Source organism: Mycetomoellerius zeteki, unplaced genomic scaffold, assembly GCF_001594055.1.
Source record: "Mycetomoellerius zeteki isolate Tzet28-1 unplaced genomic scaffold, Tzet1.0 scaffold49, whole genome shotgun sequence".
Taxonomy (NCBI): Eukaryota; Metazoa; Arthropoda; class Insecta; order Hymenoptera; family Formicidae; genus Mycetomoellerius; species Mycetomoellerius zeteki.
In genome coordinates, this window is record NW_017257489.1 from 290,632 (window position 1) to 307,399 (window position 16,768).

Below are 16,768 nucleotides of genomic sequence, written 5' to 3' on the forward strand. Positions count from 1 at the left end.
ATCCTTTGCGAGTAACGTGTCGGAAGTCTATGCGCACGCTCAGTTACATCGGCAATACTGATTAGAACAGTCCATTGAATCTTCATCTTCGTCTTCTTCATCGTCGCTGTGCAAACACATCGATTCCTCTTATTTCTGCCCGAGCTTTGAATCAGCTTCACAAAGTGAAGTGCGCTATAGTTGGAAGGAGAACGGTGGTACCGACATACTTGAAGAAAACGGCTAACAGCCCTCTTGGGTAACTGACCTTGTGCAACAGCACGAACGGCTCTTGAGAAAAGGAGCTATTCGTGCAATTTCGTGACGAGGATCTTATAAATTCAAGTTTCCTGCAACAACTTCTCATCTAGAGAGAAGAGATAGACACGCATATTTTGGAGCGCACGAGTCGTTTAGGGTCGTTTTACATTCGTCGTAGAAGATACTACGCATATACAGAGAAGTTAGATAAACCGAAGTCGGGTGGAGATAGACGGTCTCGCGAGCCCTAGCAGAGTCACTGATTGTTATTATCAGCGTCACTAGGAAGACAGTCCGATCCCATCCCGGTACCACGATCGAATTAGTAGGCATTCGCCAAGCCGTCAGGCTACTACGACGTCTGGTAGGCGCGAGTGATTGGTCCTTCTGCACGGATTTACCGAAACACCCCCAAAACGGCAACCCGTCGTCGTCGTGGTGCTGCCGGGGCCCCGCCGTTAGCCGCGAGAGATCGCGAGAAGGGAGCTTGGGGAGATCGGCGGGAGGATCGGCCTGTTCGTACACGACCAGCACCGGTCACTGGTACGCCGCTTGCTGGCGGCCCAGTGAGATGGAAGAAAAGTCCTCTGCCCGATTCTCCGAATATCTGTTCGCCAAGATGGGCGGGCAGGACGTCTCGGCCTCTCAGGGTCCCCGCAAGGTGACCGCCGACACCAGAAAGTGGATGCGAGAGAACCTGCTGCTCTTGGTTACCTTGTCCGGCGTACTCTTCGGCATAATTCTCGGTGAGCGACGGAAATGTTTATTACTTTTTATTACGGAATACTAACACGATGAATTGAAACATTTAAAAAATTGTCGATTTAGAATATTTTTTTCAAAGCTTTTTTATTTAGAAAATAAAAGAGAACTTCTTCGTTAATTTCTAATTTCTAATTAATTTTTCTTTACGTTAATTTCAATATAAATGCCATATATGCAATTATTAAATAATATTAAATGAAATAGTTAAATAAAACAATATTAAGTAAAATTATTATTATTATTATTATAACGATGTGATATAACTTCGAAATAATTAATAATACTTAAAAATAATTTTGAATTACTTTGTACAATTGATTATTGTTTGCAGGCGTTGCTGATGTTGACACAATAAATAAAACAAAAATTAAATAGAAAATAACTTGTGCGATATAGAATGTTTATATCGCAATCGTTAGTCGCGTTTCAATATTCCATCTCTTTACGTCAGCTATAAATTATGACCACCATTTGCGATAGTTATCATACATGATAACTTTTTAGTAGTTCTATGTATGGAACTGACTCTGTATTATTTAGATTTTAATCTAATTCAACCCACACAACAGCAATTCTTTTTTCAGTCAGCAATTCTTTTATCACATCAAGAAATCTTAATGTCTTTTTTTACGCTCATATAAAGATTTCACTTATAATAATAAACTTATGCAAATATTATAAATGACCGAAAAGCTAAATTAATCCCTTTAACAAAAATTTGTTTATATTCCGTAATATAAACACACACACACACACACACACACACACAACCATTATAAATGCCTGTGACGTGTCGAATGTTTATGGAAATTATACGTCAGCGGTAGCACAATACATTTTATGCTCACAATACAAGTGAGCATAGATCGATATTTTATACCTATATCTTGAACGACCCAGTTCGAAATTATCATTCCGATTACGTAAAAATAAGCAACACCTTTCATCTTGTTAAAAGGTGTTGCTCATCGAGATATAGGGTTTCCTTAATAAATTTTATCATTTTGATTCCTCTTGGAGCCAATATAATAAGGAGTATGTTTTCGTGATTATATCACAGTACGTCATGTATAGCTATTATATTGTGAATATATAATTTGTTTATCTGCGAATGTTAATAAACGTTGAATCATATTTAATTAAGTGAGAATTGAGTTTATTAGTTTCAACCGTACAGTGTTAGAGAATTGAAATGATTTATTTAATTGTAACTGAAATATAACATGAAGAACGTTTTATGAAATCATTAAATTACTTAATAAATCTGTACATTTAACGTAAACATACATAAGAATTAACGATTAGTAATATATTATTAATAAAATAATCAATATGCAAGTGGATGTTACATCTACACAAAATTTTATTTCTAACTTGATGAGCGAACGTATAACATCCATAGATACTTGTCTATAAGTAGAAACATTGATGGCACTGTAATAATTTATATGAAGCAGCTCGATAGATCAGTCTAAATCAAAGCTTTCATTCATATTCTTTTTTTAAAGATGAAGGATTCAAGGTTATACTTGTTAGTCCTCACATTGTCAGTTTCTATCGACTTTTTAATACAAGTATTAAACAAATAATAATTATTTGTACAATAATCTATCGCGATGAATGATTCATTCGCGAAAACATTATGTTTTATGCTTTGTGGCCTTTATGAGAACGTAGATAGCTTATATACAACTAATTACCATTAGGTAGAAAAGAAATCGCTCAAACCTTCACCTTTTCTCCACCTCGACGCCCCTTCTTCGCGATCGAATAATAAACCAATTAACCGTAAATTTAAATATAGTTCAAGGACAAGCATTCGGTAGAAGTTCTTAAGAATTTTATACGAGCGAATGAAAAAGTAAAGTTTTCGTGATGCAGAATCGCGGATTAATCTGATAATATCTCGCCGCAGGGTTTGGTTTGCGACCTCTGGACCTTGGAGACGATGCGGTGATGCTGATCAGTTATCCGGGAGAGCTCTTTATGAGATTGCTAAAGTTAATGATTTTACCTCTTGTAATCGCTAGCCTCATATCAGGTGAGCTTTTTCTCTCAGCTTGCTTCATGTACACGGTAGAGTGTACGTCGAATCGTAATTATTTTTATGTATCAGGCTCAGCGAGCTTAAACGCTAGGATGAACGGAATGATTGCCGTTCGAACTTTGGTGTACTTCATATTAACGTCCTTACTCAATGCTGTGCTTGGCGTAGCCCTGGTACTCGTTATTCATCCCGGTAATCCCGGCATCAGGGAATCGATCGGCCCTTCGCATCACGCGAGAGCCGTTAACATATTAGACAGCTTGCTCGATCTGGGAAGGTAAATTATGTCTACGATGTCTCTCATCGCCCGATATCGATTCTGTCAATATCAATAATGCACATAGACTCACTTGGAAGTTTTCCTATTAAAAAAAATGGAAGCGTAATGGAGTATGAAGGTCAATGTAGATATATGAAACGGTGAGAAAATAATGTTAATCAATTCCGATTTGTTTTCTTTTAAATTGCATTTAAGCGTCTCGCAGAAATTGTTGACTATCGTAGCTTTCGAATCGCCAACAAAAATAGGTCGAGCACTTCCGCTGCGGTACTCCGCTGCGAAAACTTTGAGAAATGTGTGCACGATGATAACGCGACATTGAAATAATATCGATCCGTGATATTCTCGCCGTCGCTGAATCATTGCGGTAATACAGTTATCTAACAATAAGTCGGATTAAGGTCGTGGCATTTCACGAATCGTGAACTCAACTAAATGAAATTCATCGTGATCGCAGATACTACTCGTATAGATGAAAATAGTTTATCGATCGAACGTGTTTTATTCACGCTACGCGCGCTCAAAAAACGCCGTTTAAAAATCGCGCGATGCCCACAGCGCGATTCTCTAACGTTGTATTAAAATCAAGATATCGCGGCTCGGTTATCGGAAATCATTTAACAATTGTTCGCTTCAATGACGCAATGTAAGATCGTTTTTATTGAAAAGTCGCCACAGCAGCTTGTGCCAACTTAATCAATGTGTAAGGGCTATGAATAAAACGAAGGCCGCGGGAAACGTGTTATTTTTAAAATATACAACCCTTTCTCATGTAACACGCGAAGATTCTGCCTAGACTTATTTAATGTATTCAGTAATATTTGAAATATATACGATTTTAAATTGATGTTTTCGCAGAAACATGTTTCCGGACAATTTGTTTCAAGCAGCTTTCCAACAAGTAAGGATATTCCGATTGTTACGATATAAAAATGAAACGAAAAGAGCTCGATGTGAAATAACAACGTTGTTACAGGCGCACACGGTATATGTTCCGAAAAAGCAACCTTTCCAGAACGTCACCGACCAGTTACCAACCGCAGTCTTGGGAGACGAGGAATTGATGAGAGTGGTACAGTACAGAAGCGGCACGAACACTCTGGGTATAGTTTTCTTTTGCTTGGTCTTTGGTACGTTCCTGGGAACACTCGGCGAGAAAGGTCAGGTCGTCATAGATTTCTTCAAGGCTGTGTTCGAAGTCATCATGCGAATGGTCTCAACTGTTATGTGGTGAGTGTCTCATGAAAATTGGAAATGACGCTTTATGACTTTATGTCGCTTTATAACGGAATGAAAATGTTTTGTTTCCAGGATGACCCCCATCGGCATCACCTCTGTAATAGCGGGCAAAATACTTGGCGTGGACGACCTGGTACTGGTGATGTCGCAGCTGGCGTGGTTCATCGTCACGATCGCGATCGGTGTGTTTCTCTATCAGCTGGTGATCATGCAGCTGATATATGCGGCCTTCGTTAGAAAGAACCCCTTTAAATTCTACGCCGGCCTGGCCCAGGGTACCCTCACCGCCTTCGCCATGGCATCAACGTGAGTCGTCGATCTTCAAACCCGAGCCCGACCTTGAGAGAATCCATTTCGCCTGCCTCACAGGGCCTCGGTCAACGTTGTGATCGTATTTTCTGACCTCCGTCCCTCATCGGTCCGCAGATATTCTGTACTTCCTTCCTTCCATCCTTTTATTTCTTGTCACGCGGACCTTTTCTATGTTTACGCGAAATGGAGCTGGTCTGTCGCGCGATTGATATAGTGTGCGAGTAATTAATTTCAAAACATTTTAACGCCGTAAAACGAAATAGACAATGAGTGATACGTGGCGATGAAAGACGTGTATTGATCGAATCGATTGATGAAGACAATATGTTTCAGCCAGCTGTGTGGAGGCTTTGCGAGGCCACAATCCCGATATTCCTTTCCAAATCATTCGAGCCAGCTTTACATAACTTTCAGAAAAATTGCTTCATATAATCCTCTTGCTTAGTTTCTATATAAAAACGTTGTGGAAGAGCTGGCCAATTTCCAAATTATCCTTAGTCTTTCTTCCATATATGACAATCTCTTTTAATGTTTGCTTGCGAGGAGAGCTCGCCATGCCACATGAGAAAGAAGACTACCAAATCATTCGAACTTCCGCAAGCTCGTAGCCAGATTGTTACGTAAACGGAATTTCGTCATCGCGCAAAATATAACATATTATTACGACAAATGAAAAATTACGGGGTCACTTTCAAAATATAGTAGCGTTATCGCGAAAAGTGAAACTATTCGGCAACGATGTGTTGCCCAAACCGGCGATCTGCTGACTCCGTGTTACCTGGACTGATTCGCGGCGTGGAAGTCTTCTAAGGATTCCCATAATCGGTATCTTCGAACTTTTCTCTCGCGATGGCGAGGAAGGGGAAGAAGAAACCGAGCCAAAGGAGACCTCCACGCCAAACCATACGATTAATTTTAAGTCGTTTTTAACAATGAATTGGCGTAACTGAAAAAATATTGGTTGCTTGTGCCGAGCTCGCTCTTGCAGGTACGACGAGGATGTCGATGACCGGCTGTACTCCTGAACAACGTGCGATTATTTATCTCTTTTGAATAATTCATTTTTGAGAGTCACGCAAAGCAACGATCATTTTTTCAGTTCGCACTTACGAATAAAATTCAGTTTGCACCTCTGAAATCCTTCCTTTCTTTCTTTCAGTCCAACATACGTCTAATTCTAATACGAAATGAATAATCCTCTCTGTACCGTTCCAATTATTCCTATTTCCACGTTCCTATCACTGCTCTTTCTTCTCCCTTTCCCACCTGGTATTATTACTTTTAGCAGTGCTCAATATTGTTTATGATCCAGCTAGGTTTTATACAGTTGTTATCTAACTCAATCTGTTTCTCTGTGGATTAACTGTTTCCAGAAGAGAGCGTACACAACTGTGCGTACACTGTGACTGACTGAGAAACTGTTCTCAGTGTATCTGAACAGAGACTGTATGAATATCATGATGATGTATTAGAACACGCACTGCACGCGGCCTTTTGCAGGTGGTTGACTCTGAGAGACAGAGGGTAGCGCTTGGTAAGTAATTGATGGCCGCAACATGAAGGTACATACGATTGTCTGTTGTAGAATCCACGGTGAGCGATGCAGCCTGGCGGATATCCTGGCAAATTGTGATCTGAGCTAATCCCAGTTGATTTTCAGGTTGTTCTCACGGTCATTCTGGCAGTTGTTCTGGCACTCTTTCTACTATTCGCAGTTAATAATGCGTCGATATTAATTCCGAGTATTCTTCCTTCGTTCGGATACCGTTTTTCTGTGACCCTTTTATATATCCGTTCTGTTTCAACTTAAGCCTTGGTCGGTTACGTCTCTGAGAAACTATCGATAAATAGACCACCGCTATATCTGTCCCGTGAATTTACGCCAGAATGACCATCACGACTGCAGCGATAGGCGACGTGGAGCGAATCTTTCTACCATCAACGGAAATGTACTTTGCCTGATTTTTGCTAACGCAGCTTTGTACAGGGCTGCCGCACTTCCTGTGACTTTTCGTCTGATGACCGAGAAGCTCAGAGTCGACCCTAGAGTCACCAGATTCGTCCTGCCGATCGGTTGCAATATCAACATGGATGGTACCGCGCTCTTCGTCGCCGTCGCCAGCATATTCATTGCCCAGATGAATGGTATCTTCATGGGCTTTGGGGAGATCATCACCGTTATGTAAGTCTCCCTTGCCTTGCAATAACCTCTTTTGCCGAATCAAATTTTTTTTTAAATTTATCTAATTATGTATTTGCTTGTATTTAATTATGTATTCATCGTCCTATTTTTTATTATCATCTCGTTTTACAAAGTTTGACGTCCACTGCTGCTTCTGTCTCGTCGGCCTCGGTCCCAAGCGCTGCGCTCGTCCTGCTGTTAGTTGTCCTAAGCGCTATTGATGCTCCCGTTAATGATGTTTCTCTTTTATTCGCAATCGATTGGTTTGTGTGAGTATCAAGCAGAATATTCTTTTATTCATAAAATGTCTTATCTCATAATATGTCCTATTATTACGATATGCTACAAGATAAACTGAGTCTCGTTTTTAAAAATTATAGGAGAAGAAAAATATCATATATATTATAATGTTTTTTGAAAATTCTTTCAACAATCAGCAAAACATTTTAATATTACCTGTTAATATGAATATAATTTTATATCGATTAGGGATCGGATAAGAACCACCAATAATATGCTAGGAGACTGTTACGCCGCTGCAGTTGTCGAGCAGCTCTCGAAAAAGGAATTGATGGCATTGGACGCAGCAGCCTATCAAGTAAAATACAAAATAACTTTATAATTAATTACGTTGTATTAATAACGTACTGAAACTAAAAAAGTGTGTTTAATATTTACTAGATAATTCGTCTCATTTGTTCCTGTATGTATAAAAACAGTTTTTATTTTCACACTGATGTAACAATGCGCGATAATTTATTTCTAGTCGGAGACTGTGCTGCCAACCACTATTGCCAATGGATGTCTTACCGCCAACAGGGTACCTGATCCTGACACCGTTGTTGTCGAGATGCAAGACGACGCGCGGATAACAGGGATCGCCAAGTAAACACGCTTGTTGGTAGGGCTAGGCTATCACTTTGTACGATCATTATAAGATCATGTCAGTTTAATAATAACATCGCTTCGCGAATCGCTGATTTATCTGCCAATTAGCAAACTGGGGACTTGACGGGAAAAAATGAAGACTGTCAAAGCCAGCTAAGCTTGATAAAATTCATACGCATTTTGCGCACGCATTAAATCTTCCTCATCATAAGAATGACATTAAACAAATGACAATTTCGCATTTTTTCTGTGTCAAGTTTTCAAGTTGAATGGTGAAAGCATTCTACAAATTTCTTCTTTTCTTTCAGCTTCGGAATATTACACATGTCGAGAAGTGTGACGGAAGAGACCGTTTGACTAATGGTTAGTTCGGCGAGATAATTTAACATCGCAGAATCTCATCAGCAAATAAATTGATTCTGCGATCTGTTTGAATTGTTCTGCGAGGATTAAAAACGTACTTTGGCGCGTTTAGTTCCTCTCTACTTCTCTTTGTTTTAAACAATCCTCGAAGTTCATCAAGATCTTCCGTAAGGAATTTTATAAGACAAGACGGAAGTTCTTGCGGAAAATGCGATTGCTAATGAAGACACGAAGATATTTAACTGTTAATAAGAACGGACTATATGTTACTTACATGTGCAGGTACAGCAATAAAAATTGAAATTACGATCGAGGCTTCCAAAGACTCGAAGGTAGCGCATTTTGTCAATCGCTATGATGATAATAATTACATTGGATATTGTATAGGCAAAAAGTCGGGATATAAGTCGTTCAACGACTTCTAAAGGGATCAGGCTGGATTAGTAAAATATTAATCCGATTGACCGACTCACATTCGAATATATGATAGATGACGCGATCGTAGATTAAAGATACACCCCTAGTAAACCCCGCAGATGATCGATGTTAAAAACCGTTTCTACGATCGATTATATAAACAGCATGTCGAATGTGGTGCCTTATTTTGCGCCAAGCAGGCAGGCGCGATGAAAGTAAAATGTCTTGCCTGAGTTTTTTTTTCTTTTTCGGGTATACCCTCCCGTGATATACGTATCGCGTGTAAAACGTCGATTCCAATATATCTGACGCTTCTCGATGTGATTTAGAACATCCTAGCTCCGAATCTGAAGATTGCAGAGCATGACTGTCATCAGTGACGCGACGAATATATAGCTTTCTATCGGAAATAGAGAAATTTTTTACGATGTTTGGAAAGGGAGCTTGATGTGATAACTGTTAGGTAGCTATGTGCATACTACACATATCTAGAATAAAGTAAATAATGTTTTAATTACCCTATAATGTTATTACTAGAATACAGTTATTACTAGGCTACATTTTAAAGACCGCTCGCTTCGCGTATCGCGTACCGATTACGTCACTGATCACAATCCAAATTAATGAGGGGAGAAATTAAGAAAATTATACGGCAACAATATACGTGTTCAGCGGAGATTAATATAGACTCCACGCTGAAAATACAGCAAAGAAGACTTACAAGCGAGTAAAACTTTAAATAGATTTTAAAAGCCATATCGATCTAACTATCGGACCATTAATTGACGGAAACTGATGTATAGAACCTTTCTATGTGTTCTGCTTTTGAAAAACGAATGTTTTTGCGAAAGAGTGCTTGCCGAGACAGAAATTGAAACCCTGGACGTGTATTTTGTTAAAATTAGAGATAACGTTTCAGAACTATCTCAAATTTTCAAAAGAAAATTTCTCTTTCACGTGGGAACAAAAAGTATTTAAAACTTTCAATAATGTTGGTTTATATTAATTGTAATTACGGACGTCCAAGATTCTATCTCGTTGCACTCTTCTCAAATTAGTGCTCCCTGCCGTAGAAAAACATACCTTCCAATATGATGTTGTCCAGATCGTAGATTAGAATAAACAAGTTCGTGTTTTTCGATCGTACGTGGAAGATTATACTAATTCTTCTATGAATGACAAAGAGAACAGAATATTTAAATAGTGCAGCTCATTGTCGGGCGCCCACAAGACTGGATATACAATATGATAATACCATTTTGTTAGACGTAATAATGGGTAAACGATTCCTATACATGGTTTCGCTAATACTAGGCACTAGATAGGTAGGTCGATACGTGTTTCATCGTAGAGACTGTTTAAATGTACAAACTGTTTGAGAAGATAGAGAGAGAAATACGTAGTATTATTTTTAGCAATTATTGTTTATTCATCCGTACAAATTGCAATGTATTATTTAAATTCTTTTAGTTAATTTATTCGGAATAAATATTATTTCACACGCGCCTTTTACGAAAATCAATTTCTATTGTTGAAGATTAATCAATCGAAAAGTAAATGCAAAATTGAATTCTTTTATTTTGAATATTCAAAGCAAGTATTACTAAAAATATTTAGAAATTATAAATTATAAATGGTAATTTGTATTTTGCCGTAAAACATCGAAATGGCATCGAAATATATTATGAAAAGAAATTAGAGAGAAATCATAAACTATGGAACAATTTATAATTAAAAATAGAAAAGCTTGCTACTTATAATTAATAATTATTTTTTAAATTTAATTACCAGTTAATTTTGTTAATTATAATTTTTCTATTTTGTTAAAAAATTCTATAATATTCTTTCAAGTGATATATCGGGTGCTCCTGTTACTCGGCACGTTTTATGCTCAAGCATTGAAAAAGTGGGATACTACACAATAACTGCGAGAGTAAAACGAGTGGAGAAAACATGGAATAAACTTATCAAAATAATCCGAAAAATACGTGTATACTTGTAAGGCTCAACGTGTTGTATAACAAAAAGCAGATTTATACGTGGAAACATTTGGTCTTCTTCATTAGCAATCCCTGTCGCTTTCCCTCTTTCCGATTTCTTATTAGATGATATGTTTTGCGTGACAAATTCAAATTAGTAATTAAATTAATTTTATTCGAGTAAGATGAGTGTCGGAACACGATAAAAAAAATACAACTTCCTAAAAAATTCATTTATTTAAGGCCCACATCGCAGTAAGGCCCTCAGCTTGGAAGTCTTTGTACAGAGAACAATTTTATACAAAATATGACATACATTTATATATATATTCAGTGCGTTATGTATATATGTATCGGGCTGAGAAATTCCATCCCTCGTTACATCGAGATCGCGTTCGGGGGACGAAGTAACAATTAATCAACGAATATATATGGACGTCTTTAGAGATGCGCTGCCACGAAATACAGTGTGTGATCAGTTCGCTCGTGGTAGCGCGTTTTTGTTTTTAGTTCGGATGATATCGCCATGTTCGTCGTAGTATTAACTGATTCGATATAATAAAATTAGATTACTATACACACATTCACGCGAAGGCTTGATGAACATGGCGCGATCATTCGGTTTCCGGTTTACAGTAAGGACAGTCTATTCTTTTTGATTATGACAACATCGTTATTCTCATAGAATATTATTTACAATGCTACTTAATGACTAAACGCCGTCGCAACCGGCGGATATTTACAACATTCCGCTCAGAAAGTACAATTGTTTTTAGTTAGCTATCGATCGGAATAAAGAACGTTTGTATTATATAGCAGATATAGAATTGTCAAGGCGCAATCGCCACTTTTTCGCTTCCTGTTTCACTCATACCGCTCCTCGCGTTGAATCGAAACTATTTATAAAGTTTATATTTTGTTAACATTTTGTTAATTAATTAATAAGTAACAATTAATCGCGGGAAAGTAGCGTTTGCGCGTGACAGGGAGAATGATTCGGCCACGATTTCTTCCTATGGTCGATCAAATTGAAATTACTAAATTAAAATAACTCGTTAACACTATACCCGCGGATCACGTTCGCACGGTCTGAGAGAGCAATATACATATATCCATTAATAAATCACATTTAACAACGCATATTAACAGGAATTATTCGCATTACACGAGGTACCGCATCGTCCGATATCGCATTCCCGGCGAGTCATCACTGTATTAACACTAAGAAATTAGTACCCAAAGTACGCCGGATTAAAATCAGAGTATTCTCAAATCCTTAGCTCGGCATCAGCGACGGGAATTCCTCGGTTGGCACTTTGATTCGATCTCTGGGTGGCAGGTGGTACGAGGGGGCTAATGCTAGGACTTCTCGTAGCTAGGGGTGATAATGAGGGGGAAAAACTCGGACTTAGCGCAGCGGAAGGGAAGGTAGAAGCATCGTGACTGATCGGCGATCTTGGTAGAATTCCTCTCGCTAACGCTGGTGCCGCCAACGATCTTGGAGCGACGGACGTGAGCAATGGTGGCGGTGGTGCTTTATGTACAGACTTAGTCTTGCCGCTGCTGCCGGAGTTTCCGCTTTGAACGCTGGCGGCATCGTCCTTTAGCCTAGCAATCTCACTGAATACGTGAGCTAGCGGTTGATACTGGGGTCCCCAGTCTAATAGATAGTCCCAATTGTACGAACCAGTGAGCTCCTCTTCGCTGTGCACGATGGAACTTAGGGAACCATTCATCGATGGTCCACCTGGTACTTCCAGACCAGAAGTGGGTCGTCCAGATTCCCCAATCTTACCATAAATCAACGTTGCTATATCTGCCTCGGTGCTCGCCTCATCTTCAAACAGATGCAAACTGTTCAGAGGCAAAGCTTCGGGAGGCCTCCTAGGCGTACCGGCTGGAGGATCCACGATGCCTAATCTAGCCAAGTATTCCTGAGTATTGTGAACTGAAAGATCGCTCGCGGAATCACCGGTCTGTTGACCCTCATTGATCATCCTGATTTCTTCATCGTCCCCATCATCCTCAGCGGAGCCTCTGCCAGAAGAACCAGACTGATCGCTTCCGGAAAGCTCGGAGGTAGCTTGCTGTTGTCCCGATTGACTGGATGTCCCATAAGGAGGTATTTCGTCATATTTCGGAGGGGCAAACTGGCAGGACGCGCCGCCACCCGCTCCCCCGCCACTTGCGGAACTACCGTTTCCACTCGCCCCGACTCCGGCCACACTTCTGATCGGGATCGTGTCAAATGCGCTCGGGTCCACATAACTGTTTGACGCAGTAGCGTTGCTCTCGCCATTCAGACCTGGCTTCGTACCGGGCTTCTTATGACGGCGATTACGAATGTGAAGATAGAGAAAGATGGCACCAAACGCGAGAATGAGAAGAAGGAGAGCGATCAACAGACCCAGGACCCAATCGGCTAAACCACCCGAAGTAGCTACAGCCATATTCGAACCGATATCCGTAGGCGCTAGAGCGGTAGCTCCTCTAGCTCCGTTCAGCTCGGTATCTTCCATTAGTGTAATTTCTACTACCGTCATGTTAGACAAAGAGCCCTGTCTACCGGAACTCGCGCTGACTACTAATCTGGGTGATTCGTCCATATCGATGTGCATCAATTTCTGCTTCACAATCAATGCACCGGTCGTGCGATTCAATTTAAAATAAGGATGTTGGGATGTTAATTGATACACGACTCGACCATCGGGTCCTTTATCGCGATCGGTCGCCGTCACGTGACCAATTACTGTGCCAGGCAACATTTGAGTACTGCTCCTTATTCCGAATCGATACATCCTCTCGGTAAATTGTGGAAAGAATTCATCCCTCGAGTCAATCTCCACTCTGACACGCACCGCCGCTGTACGACCGCCTGCGTCCGTGGCACGCAATGTAAAAGCGTACCGATTCCGCTGCTCGTAATCAAACACGGCGCGAGTGATGACGGTACCCGATTCATCGACCGCGAACAGCTTCCAACTGTCATCAATGTCGGAGAATCCGCTGGCGGCGGAAACAATGGAGTAGTTCAATGATCCAAAAATGCCGCGATCCAAATCCGAAGCACGCGCGGAGAAGACAATTGTGCCAATCGGCTCATTCTCACCAACAAACTCGAGATACTCGGAAACCGGAAACTTTGGCGAATTGTCGTTCACATCTTCCAGATAAACGCGAAGACTGGCGAGTGCGCAAAGAGGCAAAGTCGGATCGCTGTCGCAAACCATCACCACGAGATTGTAGACTTCGGGCTCGAGATCACAGTCAAGCGTAGAGTTTACTAAGACGGCGCCAGTTGTCTTCTCTACACGGAAGAGACCACCATCGTTCCCTGAGGTAATGTCGTACACGAGGGTGGCCGCTGTGGTATTAACTAAATCGTCGTCCTTGGCTTGTAGGACGGCAATAGTAGTTCCGTACGGAGCGTCTTCCTTGATCGATACTTCATAGAGCTTTTCCAGGAAGTGCGGATAATTATCGTTGACATCCTCCACGTTGATTGTTACTATTATCGGTTCATCTCCCATCAGTAAGCCTGTCGTCGTGTTTTCGATCTTGTTGCCCAATTGTAGCATGTATCTAGAAAATCAAATATGCGATTTGGTAGAGCTCCTAGATATTTAAAAATAAAGAAAGTAGAAGTAAAGAGAAAAAGAGAGAGAGAGAGAGACAGAAAGAATGCTAACAACAAGAAACACTGATTAAATCACATAAATCTTAATCTATAATATGTTCTTTGCTTCCTGTTTCTTACTTTTTATCACTTTTTACTTCTTACTTTTTTGTCTTTTATCTTGTTTTTTCGTTTTTTATCATTCGAGATAAAAGATGACGGATTTTAGAAGAGACAAGAAGCACTTAACAATAAATGTGATTGTCAATAAAACGGTTGCAAACAGGACAAAAGGCAAGAGATAAAAAGTAAGGAATAGGAAGTAAAGAGCACATTGTAGATTAAACTTAAGAATCAACGTAATAAAATCATAGAATCAAATTTCTATCTACACTATCGCTTACCTGTCCCTCGTCTCGCGATCAAGCGTCTTTGAAAGTATGAGCCGATCCTTAGATATCTCAAATGTTCCGCTATCGTCGCCCGCAATGATGGCACCATCCAGGAGGTCTACGTCGGAAAGTTTCATCAGCGTCGTACCTTTCGGCACACTTTCCTTCACCATGAAATTGTATTCCCGCCCAGGTAGGGCGCTCTTTAAACTGCTAAATCGTACTACAACCGAGCACACCGACGATGCCGCGGGTTTGCCATGATCCTCCGCAACAATCGCCAAGTCCATCTCTTTTGGTATCGGCCTGGATATCGCTGTGTGATTAACAGTCAGAATGCCGGTCGCGGGATCCACTGAAAATCCCTTCACGGGACGCAGCAGATAATATCGCACTCGGCTGTTCTCTTCCGAAAGGTCGTCGTCCGTAGCGTTTACCGTCAGAATTTCCTGCTTACCTTGCCCTTCTGAAATGAGAAAAAAAAATCAACACGGTTACGCAGCGTGTAATTATATTAACATAAATTCGTACCAGGCTTTTTTAAAATATTCTTGGAGTGAATATAAAGAGAAAGATATTTAGATGCGAAATTATAAAGAGAGCTCATATAACGTCATACGAGACGGCATTCATTAGTGAACGGCAGGGACTCGAGAAGCACTCTCCGCGAGATCGATTATCGAGTCGTACATTGTACAAGGAACCACTCGACAGGGACGCGGGAGAAAGATCGAGAGATCAGCAGGCCCGAGCTCAAATACTCTTCGTGTCTTCTTGTTGAGGATGCGTCCTCGACCATCGCTGGTCTGGACCGACATTACGAACGCCTTTTTTCGGGCGGCGAGCAAGGAGGATAAGCCTTCTTGACATCAGGCCCGAACGGAAGTATAAAATAATAACCAGTTATATATAAATCGCGCCGCGCGGTACCATGGATCCAGGCTCTCGATGGCGCGTTGCGCATACAAAAATCATTTCGATGCGTTTCAAATCGTTGGATAACTCGGCATTAATGTGCCAAGCCGCAGCCTAAAGTACAGGAAGGCAGGGGAAGATATAGGCCGATGCGTGGAAGAAGGTTTGAAATAAACCTGGAGGATATGATTCCCTTCGGGGATCTTGCGCCACAGCCGGGAGGAGCGAGAGCATCTCCTCGAAAAAAAAAGTATTACCTGGCGGAGAGAGTAAGAAGAACAGTATAATTATTGCAAAGTGCGTATGCACACGCTCGCATCACGACATCTTCTCACTAATTGTAAGATAAATTCGTATTTCCAGCAGTGTCAGAATATTCCTTCTATCTCCTTCTTTTATTATTCTTAATCCTACTCTATCGCCCAATAATATTTCGATCGTCCTCGGTCGATACAATATAGTCTTACTAATCTTCGTATCACTGCTCGTCCATTAGTCTCGTTCCCTCATTAACTCCGTTGCGAGACAGATACTTTGAGAGCTTACATTGTACAGAAAGGTAGATATCTGAAAGCTAATAGCTCTTTAGTATTTAATTAAAATTCGTACAATTTTAAGAAAATGTGAGACAGAAGTCGGCGAAGCCAACTCTTCTATCTATCTTGATGTTATCACCCTCACGAACATCTATAACAGTCCCATTAACCGACCAGGCGCTTCATTAACTTTCGCTGAAATCTTTTTCGCTCAGTCAAGTCTGCAACCTTCTACAGCCACATCGCTGTTCTTTGTCTGTTCCTTCCACGAAGAACGGCACATAGCTTTTCGTGAACATGCGAGACGGAGCACGGGATGAAGCTGAAAAAGAGAAGAAGATGCAAATTCGACGTTCTTGTCACCGTGGGAGCTCCCCGCTCGAACGAGCTCTTTTCTTCCATATTCACCGCTTGCCAATCCAACCCTCCCAGTTCCCCGATCGTCTTTACTTCCCTACCGCCTATCCAAATGCACCATTAGGCGCAGGCCTATGTATTTTTAATAAGTTTCGAGTGTCTTTTCGAAGCCGACGGTTGCAGTGAAGGCGGCTTTTCGGCTGTTTCGCAAACGGTGTCCTCACGCTTATTTATGTGCGA

The 16,768-nt window shown here is 40.7% G+C and overlaps 2 protein-coding genes across 3 annotated transcripts in view; one reads left to right on the plus strand and one right to left on the minus strand.

Annotated features, from left to right (window-relative positions):
- Positions 1-473: 473 nt before the first annotated feature.
- Eaat2 (Excitatory amino acid transporter 2) lies at positions 474-10,175 on the plus strand. Of its 2 annotated transcripts, none has more exons than XM_018455533.1 (11): positions 474-986; positions 2,921-3,046; positions 3,122-3,329; positions 4,191-4,233; positions 4,309-4,562; positions 4,644-4,877; positions 6,871-7,065; positions 7,200-7,334; positions 7,555-7,663; positions 7,832-7,966; positions 8,262-10,175. In XM_018455533.1, exons 1-10 carry the CDS (start codon positions 812-814, stop codon positions 7,952-7,954), a joined length of 1,602 nt encoding a protein of 533 aa, XP_018311035.1. In that variant the 5' UTR covers positions 474-811; the 3' UTR covers positions 7,955-7,966; positions 8,262-10,175. The 2 variants fall into 2 exon arrangements, with proteins under 2 accessions (XP_018311035.1, XP_018311034.1); XM_018455532.1 differs by having other exon boundaries at positions 7,832-7,950.
- Positions 10,176-10,981: 806 nt separating this feature from the next.
- The window catches only part of ds (dachsous cadherin-related 1), a 70,251-nt gene continuing 64,464 nt past the window's right edge, over positions 10,982-16,768 (minus strand). Inside the window, exons 15-16 of the mRNA XM_018455531.1 lie at positions 14,733-15,186; positions 10,982-14,294 (exon numbers count right to left, since the gene is read on the minus strand). Of these exons, the coding sequence (XP_018311033.1) occupies positions 11,981-14,294; positions 14,733-15,186 (2,768 nt within the window). The 3' untranslated portion in view covers positions 10,982-11,980. The remainder of the gene's footprint in view (positions 14,295-14,732; positions 15,187-16,768) is intronic.

Coding starts and splice junctions, on each gene's coding strand:
- Eaat2 (XM_018455532.1), top strand. CDS start 812: ATGGAAGAAAAGTCCTCTGCCCGATTCTCCGAATATCTGTTCGCCAAG. Junction 4,563..4,643: donor ATGGTCTCAACTGTTATGTG/GTGAGTGTCTCA, acceptor TTTTGTTTCCAG/GATGACCCCCATCGGCATCA. Junction 7,951..8,261: donor CGGATAACAGGGATCGCCAA/GTAAACACGCTT, acceptor CTTTTCTTTCAG/CTTCGGAATATTACACATGT.